The sequence below is a fragment of the Gavialis gangeticus genome, unplaced genomic scaffold (assembly GCF_001723915.1).
Source record: "Gavialis gangeticus isolate Ggan-Ray unplaced genomic scaffold, GavGan_comp1, whole genome shotgun sequence".
NCBI classification, from domain to species: Eukaryota; Metazoa; Chordata; order Crocodylia; family Gavialidae; genus Gavialis; species Gavialis gangeticus.
The window spans coordinates 6176521-6187459 of record NW_017728973.1 but is presented as its reverse complement, the minus strand read 5'-3'; the positions used below and the strand labels follow the sequence as shown (position 1 = coordinate 6187459).

The 10939-nt window shown below is 49.0% G+C and overlaps 1 protein-coding gene across 1 annotated transcript; it reads left to right on the top strand.

Annotated features, from left to right (window-relative positions):
• Positions 1–229: 229 nt before the first annotated feature.
• Positions 230–4862, top strand: RPL19 (ribosomal protein L19). Its single transcript, XM_019507421.1, has 5 exons — positions 230–366; positions 2651–2773; positions 3020–3140; positions 3676–3786; positions 4666–4862. Exons 1-5 carry the CDS (start codon positions 261–263, stop codon positions 4787–4789), a joined length of 585 nt encoding a protein of 194 aa, XP_019362966.1. The 5' UTR covers positions 230–260; the 3' UTR covers positions 4790–4862.
• Positions 4863–10939: the final 6077 nt, after the last annotated feature.

Here is a 10939-nt window from a genome sequence, read left to right as displayed (position 1 = left end):
GGGGGGGGGTGTGGAATGGAACGGGCGGGAGCGGCCCACTGGGATCGGGGCGTGGGGAGGGGGGCGCTGGGATTTTCTCCATCCGCGGCGGGGCCCGTTGGTCTCGTCCTCACTCCCCCGCTCCCGGCTGCGGCGCCACGTGGCCGTCCTGGGACCCCTTCCGCGTGCGCGGGACTCGCGGGCGCTGCTCGGGCCCCCGCCCCAGGCCCGCGGGCTGCCCGAGCTCGCCGTGACCCGTGCCTTTTTCTCCGCCCCGCAGCATGCTCCGGCTCCAGAAGAGGCTGGCCTCCAGCGTCCTGCGCTGCGGCAAGAAGAAGGTCTGGCTCGACCCCAACGAGACTAATGAGATCGCCAACGCCAACTCGCGTAAGTGCCCTGCTCACCTGTCCCACAGCTTCGGGGGCATGACGTAGAGCTGCCCCCGGTGGGCAGTTCTCCCATCTGTGCCACCAGGACCTCCTAGTCGGCCTCCTCCTGGCCCTCGCCAAGCTAGAGACTTGTTGGGCCTGTAAGGCCTATTTGGTGTGCAGTACATGGTTGTGGGACTAGGCCCATCACGGAGAAGATAAGCCTCCCTGAATAAGGGAGGCCACTGGGGACACAGCAGCTGAATACATGGGACAACAAAAATGGGGGCAGGGGTGAGTTAGTTGGTTAATAACTAGGTCTTCAGCTGTGACTTGGAAGGAGGCTCTGGCCAGGAGGGTAATGGAAATAATTTGGGGGCTGTGGCATGTGACTGACAAGGAGAGGCTGAGGGAACTGGGCTTATTGAGTCTAGAGAAGAGGAGCCTGTGAGGGGATTTAATAGCAGCCTTCAGCTTCCTGAAGGGGGGTTTGAAAGAAGATGGAGCTGGACTGTTCTTAGTGGTGGCAGGTGACAGAACAAGGGGCAGTGGTCTCAAGTTGCAGCAAGGGAAGTTGAGGTTGGATGCTAGGAGTGGGGTAAAGCAATGGAACAGGTTACCCAGAGGTTGTGGACTCTCCATCCTTGGAGGTTTTTAAGGCCCAGCTAGACAAAGTCTTGGCTGGGATGATCTAGTTGAGGATGGTCCTGCTTGGAGTGGGGGGTTGGACCAGTTGACTCCCACCCTAACTTATTGTGATTCTCTGACCCCTGAGGATGATGGGACCATCTTTCTGTCTGTTCATATCTCCAGACAGAATTTTTGCAGGGCAGTGTCTGCTGGCTCCTCAGACTTGTTTGAGGGCCAGTGGGCAGTCTGGCTGGCATGCTCTATGCAGTGTGCCAGCTCAGTATCCCCAGCTTGGTGCACTTGTTTTGAACCTATGACGCTCATTCCTGTCCCTATTTTGTCTTTTATTTGTCCCAGGTGATCAGTAGTTTGCCCTTAGTGGCCCACTTCATCCGGGGGGGTGGGCTTATAGCGCTCCCTGGTGTGCTTTGGCCCACATTCTGGAGCAGCTCATCAAACAGGCTATGTCGCATGGTGGTAGAGAGGGGATGCTGAAAGACAGAGTGAACAGGGTATGACAAGGGCTTTTTTCCCCCAGGGTTCAGTTTTTAAGAGGTGGTTAAGTCCAGTTGCTCAATTTCTTCACAAGTTATTTTAGATTAGGTTTTATTGAAAGGCTTCTCTGACTGGGGGGGGAGGGGGGTGGAGCCTGTAGCAGTTGCCTTCCCATGTGAAGTGCAAATGATAAAAGGCTAAATTTGTTGAGGTTCTTCTAAATCATCAGTGAAGGCCTAGCTGTGCTCTCCCAAGACAGATGGCCAGCAGGGAGGCTGCTGACACTTGGTGTTGAGTAGGGGACGCAGGGTTCATAGAACCATGGAGAGGCAGGGCTGGAAGGGAACTCCAGAGGTCATCTAGTCCAGCCCCCTGCTATTGCAGGATCATCTCTATCCAAACCATCTTATCTGAACCATAATCTAAACTCTGCATAAGACTACTGTCAGCCCTGATGCAACACAGACCTCATACCCTAACCTGCCACAGGTAAATTAGAGGAACCAGGGCAGCCGATGTCCTGCTTCTATGAAATGTTGTCAGTAAATGTTCAAGATGTTCTGGGTAGAGGCCCATGCTCCAAAACCAGAAATACAGGTGATGTAACAGTTAATTTAAAAACAGTAGGGAATAGCAGTACATCCTTGCTTAGAGCAAGCTCACTGCTCAATTGGCCTATCAGTTCCAGTAAGTAGAAGGAAGGCAGAAGCTAAACATGTAGAACATCCTGTAAATGGTCACTATTTCATTGAAATCCATATTGCTGTATCTAGGAGGCTGTTTCTTTTGGTGAACTGTAGGAGTGCCAGTATGTCCAGTTGAGAAAAGGGTTCTCTGTAAATAAGGTCAAAATCAGATTTGGAACAGGGGCTCAAGGAGAGAAACTCCCATTGCTGCACTGAATTTAACCTAGATTACTTCAAATTATGGGCCAACCCCAGCTTTCAAGTTTGGATATGTGAAGTCTACACACATCCTTCAAAGAGGAGGGCAGCAGGGAGGCAGCTTTTTAATCTGTCTGTATACTCCGTTGAAGGTTCTCTCCTTCCATTTGCTTGGACTTTAGCTGGGCAGATCCTTGATGTTGGACTCTCCCTTAACTTGTACTGTCTCCTATTAGTCTCCTTTCTTTTGAGGCTCTGAATGCAGATATTTTCTTTTTTTTTCTTTTTCTTCAGGTCAGCAGATCAGGAAACTGATCAAAGATGGTCTGATCATCCGCAAACCTGTAACTGTTCACTCACGTGCCAGATGCCGGAAGAATACCCTGGCCCGCCGAAAGGGCAGGCACATGGGCATTGGTAAGTACTGGCTTCCTTTTTTCCCCACCCAGAAAAGCAGGAGGGAGAATTAAATGTCTAGCAGTACTCTGAATTTCATATGGATGGGATTTACAGACAAACCTGTGTACGCAGGGCATGGGAGAAAAGGATCTTTTTAACAAAGCAGAGTCCTGAGGAAGCAGAGTTGTAAAGCACATTGGCAAGGACATTCGGTTGTACATAACTGTGTTCTAGCTCTGTAGCATCTTTCTCTGCTGCTCCCAGGTAAGAGGAAGGGTACAGCCAACGCTCGTATGCCAGAGAAGGTGACCTGGATGAGGAGAATGAGAATTCTGAGGCGTCTGCTTCGTAGATACAGGGAATCTAAGAAGATCGATCGCCATATGTAAGCCTTAAAGCCTAGTGAATACAGTTGTGCTACTTTGTTAGTGTGCACACGTGGGGGAGGGGGGAATTTATGGCTCCTATTTGCAGCCTTTATTGTGCAAAACTTTAGCATCAGTCTCATTGTACATGTGAACCCACAAATGCCAAAGAGCAAAGTTGAGAGAGATTAAATGGGTTCTTTACATAGAAGATGGCAAATACCTTTTTGTAGGTTAAAAAAGCTGGTAAACTGCAGAATTACCCTGTGTCTAATGGTTCATGAGGCCCGCCCCATTTGCTGTTGTTAGGAAAGGGGACTGTGTGTGAGGGTACCTTTTTTTAATGAATCCAACTGTAGTGCAGCACCTTTCAGCCTGCGGATATGAAGACGACTGAAGCCATCGTGTCAGCTGCAAACAGACAGAATTACACTGTATCTTGTGTAATGTAGGCCATTGTGGAAACCCTGCAGTAGCTTGCATTTCTGTCTTGCACCAGGTACTACCTGCAGTGCAGCAGGCTTGCTTATACCTCCCCTGTCCTGTCCCCTGTAGGTATCACAGTCTGTACCTGAAGGTCAAGGGTAATGTGTTCAAGAACAAGCGGATCCTGATGGAGCACATCCACAAACTTAAGGCAGACAAGGCCCGCAAGAAGCTCCTGGCGTAAGTCTCGTCACTATTAAAACAAACATCTTCTGTGTAGGCTGAAGACATGTAGGGAGGGAGTGTGATAGAGCTCAGTACCAGTTGTAGTCATTCCATTTTGTGCTTATGTTAAGAGTGCAGCAGGCTGCAGTGGGAAAGAATCTGAATAAAAGTCTAGAGAGAGACCAGAGGCATGAAATTCATCAGTGTCTCTTCACTAGCAGAGCCAGGTCTAAACTAGAATAGTCATGCTGGTTATAGTGATGTCTGGTAGAAAGGCAATTGCAGTCGCACAAGCAGAATAGAAAGCAACACAAGCTATCCTGGTAGCTTGTGCCACTACATGCATTTATGACTGCATTCAAGTTAGGAAGTTTTCCCAATATAGCTGAACCAGCAAAACTTCCAAGTGTTGTAGACCCTTAAGAAAAAGTGGACTTTATTTTTTTTACCACTCGTGTAGTTTTGGTTTTTGTTATGGGTATTATAAAGTGGTCTGGCTTGAAGACTTCAACAGTAGAACTAGATGACACTTTAAACAAGCTTTCCCCTTCATGGCTGTGTAATATAGTAGTAATGTCTATTCTGCTATGGAAATTGCACATCCCCTGAAGAACTGTCCCAGGCCCTGGCTATCCAAAATTTCTAGCTTATCCTATGTTTGTAGCTGCATATTGGATAAAATTCTCCCCTGGGAGAAGGGGATAGTAATTCAGTTAAAGGATGAGTAGGTTCCAGGTTCTAGAATAACTAATTTTTAGTCATTGGCCTGATGAGATTAATGAGAATATGCCCTTGCAAGTCCAGCCAAGTAGGGAATTTCAGGGAGTTGAGTAACAAGCCAGCTGGCCTTTGTGCTGACCTCTGTATGCTGATGAAACATAATCTCTTCCCTAGGGACCAGGCTGAAGCTCGTAGGTCCAAGACCAAGGAAGCTCGTAAGCGTCGTGAAGAACGTCTGCAAGCCAAGAAGGAAGAAATCATCAAGACCCTCTCCAAGGAGGAGGAAACAAAGAAATAAACCTTGGCTGTTGTGTGTACATAGTGCTTTCCATCAAAGGTTGTTATTCAATAAACCTTCCACATACAGAGTGTTTCGCTTGTATCTGATTCTTTTTTTTTTTTTCTTTTTTCCTTTATTGGTTGACCTGAGTGGTGATTCAGAAGGGGTGACATTTTTGTAGAAGTGACCTTTTCCAAAGTAAAAAGTCCTTCAGTGCAGATATTGTAGTGGAGGCTGCCTTTTGGCAAGCACCCTCCCTCAGTGCTACTCCAATTCCTTCCTCTTACCTGATTGCTACTCTGCTTTCTGCTTCTTGCCCTATCTAGCCAGTGCAGCCTATCCCCACCCCAATCTGCTAGGTGCCACACACAGGCTGCCCGTGCCACATGTGGCACTTGAGCTGCAAGTTAGCCACCCCTGTTCTATTACACAAGCTGTGGGGTCTAATGACTTGTGGCTTGCATTAAAAGTGTGAGCAGCACATACAGAACATCTCTAGCATCTAGGGGCAGGCAGTGAGAAGCTCATTGGCTGGAGGAAGGCCCTGGAGCTTAGGACAGAGGTTTACAAAGGAGAAGTTTTTGCTGCTGACTTCCTGTGGCAAGACACCTATTGGCGACTGATCCCTCCGTGGAGGTGTCTCATGTTGGCAGGGAAGTAGCTAGGATCAGAAGAAGTTGGAGCCAAGGGCATGTCCACAAGTGAAGATTGATGTGAGATCTTGTGAAGAAAGATCCTCCTGGGGAAAATGGTAATGTGCAGTTTGTCATGTTAGGGCAGCAGTTAGACTTCAGCTTGTCCTCTGGGTACTAGGTGCCTGTTGCATGAACCTAAACCTTTTATGCAGGACACTTGAGCAGATCTTTGCATTGATTTCTTTTTTACAGTACACAGGGAGGTAGAAGGGAGTATGCTCCTGGCACACTTGTGGCTGGGTGCATGCTTATGAACCTCTGATACCTCTGTTTCCAGCTGCATATTGGATAAAACCTTTCCAGTTTAGTCATGACCTCATGTTCCTCCCCATCTTATGATTGAGAATGTATCCATAGATGACTAGATCTATGGAGAAGCCCATCACACATGACAGCCTTTTCAGAGGGGTTCTTCAGCATTTTCAGAGGTCAGAGACAACCTTTATCCTTGTCGGCTAGGGCTCAGCTACTTGAGCATCAGAAGCTTGTTATATGCATAAATGGAGCACAGCTGTCTGCAGTATAGTCAGTACAGCCCCATTGACAACTCCCGGTTTTAGAGATCTTGCCTACTGTGGCTGGAATTAAAGGGCAAGTGCAAAGGATGTCATCTGGAATCTGGGTTCTGTCTTGTTCATGAAAGCAAGCAGTGGACAGGATACAGTGATGTGTGGGGTTTAGTTTTGGGTAAATGGCTTTAAAATGCAGGAGGAGATTTTTTTAGCTGGATTTTTGAGCTCAGTCGAGTTCTGTAGTCAGATGGTGCTGCTTTTGAAGTCTCAGTTTTGTGTAACTGTTCACCCTGTAGTGTAGTGTAGTTTCACAGCCATTGAGAGCAGTCAGTATCATTTTGCATTAATTAAAGGCATGTTGGCAGGGGAATGATAGTTTAGGCAGAAGCCTGACTGTCCTCTTTACTCACAGGATCCTGAGTACTGTACAAGGCACCCTTTTACCCCAATGCCCTCAGAGAATAGCAGGGGCTGCGTTAGCACATATCACTATATCTTCCAAGATGGCGGAAGGAATATGGGGTAAACACGAGTGTCAGGTAAGAATTTGCCCATCGTGGAATCACAGCTAGTTATATAGAGCAGAAGATGGTGGCCCCCTTGCAAGGATTCTGCTACCTTGAGAAGAAAGAGGCCTTCCCTGAACGCTTGACTTAATTTGTGCATGAAAATGTGAAACAAGTCAAGCTTTTTAATGATAAGCCTGTGCAACTAGCAACTGTTGAAGTTGACTTCACTCCTTGGCAAAGGGCATAGATTTCCCTTAGGATTTCAAAGCAGAGGAGCTGCCTGCCCCTACCAAAAGCAGAGTGCAGGGCACATACTAAAATCTGATAATGTTCCTCTCTGTCTCATTCTGAATTGCAGCCTGGTAAAGTGCACCAGGGACCCTTGAAAGGGGAAATGTAGCTGGTTTGGGGACAGTGCTGTTAATGGCATGTAATCTGGGAAGCAGAGCAGTGAGGCTGAATCCATTTTGTACATGCTGAATGGTCTAGATTTAATAGCAGCCAGACTGACTGTTACTTAGCAACCCAAGCAGGCAGTGAAAGGCTTCCCGGGTCTGTGAACTGAGTATAAACTTAAACCCTTGTTCCTGCAAAGTCATGGGCAGGGACTTCTCCCTCCTGAGAGCCAGAGGGCCTTGGTTTTAAACAGATTAAACAGCAGTGGACCTGGACAGCTGTGGTGGGATAGATCAGGCTGTTGCCAGCTCCCTGCTGATGATGGCTTCAAGGAAATGGTACATAAAGTTGACTTATAAGGTAAAAGGAAGAGGAATGCCAAGATGATGTGCTTAAAAGCATCTGCTTGTTCAGGACACTAACCATTTATGTCACGTATCTGCTGTTCTGGGCACGCTGGAAAATACTAGGATTATATCAGGTACTGAGCAACACATGATGGGCTAGGGAGTTATCTTGTTCAGCCTCTGAAGCTCTGACATTGTTTGTTGAAGGGTGCCTGGGTCTCGATCACTCCTGATCTGTAGGTACTGAGCACCACCCATCAGGCTGCCAAACACTTCAGCACTTGCCAGAGTTGAGAAACTCCTGCCTGATCAAAGGAAAGGCCTCAAAGATACAGTCAGTGGCTGGATCTGGCCTGTGGAGCTGTCATCAGGTCCACAGGGCTCCTGGAGGTGTTGGGAATTTGGGGTGGGGTAAGTGGAGATGGGGCCTACTGCTATATTCTGGGGTATGGATCCCCATTGGGGCTGTGCTTTGGTAGTGGTGGGATGAGTAATGTCTGTGTTCCCCAGCCCTGCAGCTCCTTTATGCTGCTCACCCTGCTGCCAGAGGTGGATCTGGATTTGGCCCATAAGGAGGCCCATGGTCCTGGCCTAGGAGACCAAGTGATGTTGACATCTCTGAATTAAAGTCAACCCTGTGCTGCCAAGGAAAGCTCCAAGAGCCCTTGCAGTTCTTTACAAAGACAATTGTTGATACACAGGAGCTGAGGAAAGCCATAAAATACCCTTGCAGATTACACAACAAAGTGATTTTATCTTAAGCTTTCCTATGACAGTGAATCACATTGTGAGCACCTAGAGACACCAAGATGGAGCACTCTGAGCCCATCGCCTTGAGCTTTCCAGCACCTGAACTGCAGAAGCCCATTATGCAAAGACCCGGGAAAACGTTCCTCGTGTATTGCAAAGGCTTTGTCTAGCACAGCTGAGACTCCCAAACCCACAGCACACTTGACAACTCCTTTTAATAGGGATGGCAGCCATTTATAGATAGGAGAGTGTCTGCTAGGAACTGGAGGGTTTTTTCTTCACCAACATCAGTAGTTTCAGTCTCTGGATAACCCGCTGGAGGTAGGAAGGGGAGAGATCCCCAGGCTTTGGCTGAGCAGGCACAGCCTGGGTAGCAGGTGGGCACTCCGGGTGCACGGAGGGCTTGGTACCAGGCAGTGTTGTCTTCTGAAGGGCAGCCTAGAATTCCCAGAGAAAGCGATAGGTCAGAAGCTGACTTGCACCTGAATTGCAAGGAGCTCAAGCTATTTAGTTTATTCACGAGGTGACTCCATCACAGCCTGCCTGCCAGGGGAGATGCCAGACAGATATCTTTCGCACATGAGCTAGTGTCTGGGAGCTGCATAGACAAACCTGGGTTAGACCAGGCAATTTGTAACAGGCTGGGTAATTAACCTGGAGCCAGGGACCCAGGGCTACAGCTGATTCTCTGTTGTTTGGGATTCTTACAAGACTATGCTCCTTTCTAGAAATCTGGGCTTGAGGCAGGAACCACTGGGTCAAATGTACTGGCCTCTGCAACACAAGGTGAGCAGAATATGCCTTTTATACACTTAAAACTATGACACTGATGTTCCTTTAGGCTTTTCTAGACAGGGAAATGGACAGTATAGCCCCTCCAGACCAGCTGTTCCCCTGTGGATGCTTCCTCCACACCTGTTTCTGAATTCACTCAACCCTCTTTGGATATGACTTGACTTGCAGTGGGGACCCGTGGGTTCTGCTCTTGGTCTTACCACTGACTTGCTGCATAAGGTGCAGTTGCCCCTGTGCCTCATCTCTCTTCCCCTGTCCCTCATTCAGACCCCAGACCCAGCTAAAGCCCGTCAGCATTTGCAAGATGCTTAGAGCATACCAGATGGATGATATTCCACAAATACTGTTCCTATCACAGCCTCTTTTGTTGTTATTGTTTGTATGTCTGTGCCTGGAGGGCCTAAATGATTGAGGGGGGGTTGTCCCATTGCATCAGGGACTGGACAGACACAGCCAGGCTCTGTCCTAAAAAACTTGCAGCATAAAGATGAGACAGAGAAAGAATGATCATCCCCATTCTATAGGCAGGGAACTTGATGTACAAAGGACACCTCCACCTGCAAACATACACACTGGGGACACTCTTGCACCAGGCACTATACATAAATAGAGTAAGAATCCTTACCTCAAGAGCCCATCATCTAAACAGACAAGACCAAGGGTGGAAGAAAGGGAGGATCATTTTACAGGTGGGGAACTGAGCCATGGAGAGTTGAAGTGACTTGACCAAGGCTCACAAGGAATCTTTGGCAGGGCCAAGAAATGAACCCTCCCCTATTGTCCCTTTAGGGCTCTGTGAGTCACCCAACATCTATAGTGCTGACCCTATGAGAAAGACAGCTCCTTGCCCGGCTCCTCACCTCTTGTGCTCCTGATGCCTGGGCACCCTCAGTTGAGTGGAGCTGATAACTAGAAAACAGCTTCTTGGCCTTGCACAAGAAAGTCCCAGCACTGGCCACCCAGCCTGTACAGCTACTGAGCTTCTGCCTGATCCCCTCTTCCAGTTCTGGCCCAAAGCCCTTAGGGAATATCCTGATGCAGTGAATCCTGCCATCCTCCCCGTGTGGAAAGACCAGGGGAGGGCCCAGCCAGGAGCCAGGGCCTAACTCTGCCCAGGCTTTGAACACAGAGCTGGGGGGGAGCCGGCACTCCAACCTGTCAGAGGCATCTAAGCTGGGAGACTCAGCCAGACAGGTGATGGTGACCACTCCTGGCAAGCAGTGCTGGGACTCAGCCCCCTGGCACAGGCCCGACTTCCTAAGGATGGGGACCAGCAGCTTCTCCAGGCTGACCTCCGTGCTCTCTCGCTCCTTCTTGCCATCCTGCAGCAAGAGGGAGTTCTCCTCTCTCAGTTCACTGGGCAGATTTCTGTCCTGATGATCAAGCAAAGTGTCTCTACCAGGTGATAATCCTCTGCCCTGTTGCTCAGTCACCTCCTGCTGGTCTCCCTCACAGCTGCCCTCAGTGTCATCACCAACCCTGGAATGGGTCTTTTCCCCCATTGTAGACTTGATGTTTTTGTAGCCCCTCTGCTTCCCCAGCTCCCAGGTCTCCTCCAGGCTGGCCAGCAATTCTTCCTTCATACACAGCAGTGATTTATTGGGTGTGGTCACAGATGATGAGTCTGGTCCTCTTGCCTTAGGTTCATGGCCTGTCCCTTCTGAACCCCAGCAGCTGTCTTCATTCATGACTTGGATCAGCCCCACTGACATCTGTGCTGTGTGCCCTGGGGCAGCTCCCAAGAAGCCACAGATCACTTCCATGATCTGGTCTGTGCCCTTATTCAGTGGGTGTTCTCCTGGACCTGCTGGGGTGATGGGCTCCACCTCTACACCATTTAAGGTGAGCACTATCATGCTCATGCCCTTGTCATAGCTGCCAATCAGTTCGGGCCTGTCTGTTTGCACTTCCCCTTGTGAATCCAGCTGCATGTCTTCAATATCTTCCACAGTCTGAGGGGGGAGAAGAAACCAAGGCAGATCTACAGATCGGGAGACTCAGGGAGGCAGGAGGATCTCGGCTTCTAGGGTGTAGCACCGGGGGTGGGCGGGGAGGAGGGGAGCTTGAAGCTAGGAGTTCTGGGACCCATGCAGGCTCAGCAAATAGATAGTGTGTTATTGGATGAAATTCAGGTTTGATGAATGCAAGGAAAACACCTCACTGG

What these genes read in the sequence shown, in the direction of transcription:
- RPL19 (XM_019507421.1), top strand. Translation starts at nt 261, where the DNA reads ATGCTCCGGCTCCAGAAGAGGCTGGCCTCCAGCGTCCTGCGCTGCGGC. An exon ending in AAGAAGATCGATCGCCATAT is followed by an intron (nt 3,141 to 3,675) that starts GTAAGCCTTAAA and finishes TGTCCCCTGTAG; the next exon opens with GTATCACAGTCTGTACCTGA. An exon ending in GCCCGCAAGAAGCTCCTGGC is followed by an intron (nt 3,787 to 4,665) that starts GTAAGTCTCGTC and finishes TCTCTTCCCTAG; the next exon opens with GGACCAGGCTGAAGCTCGTA.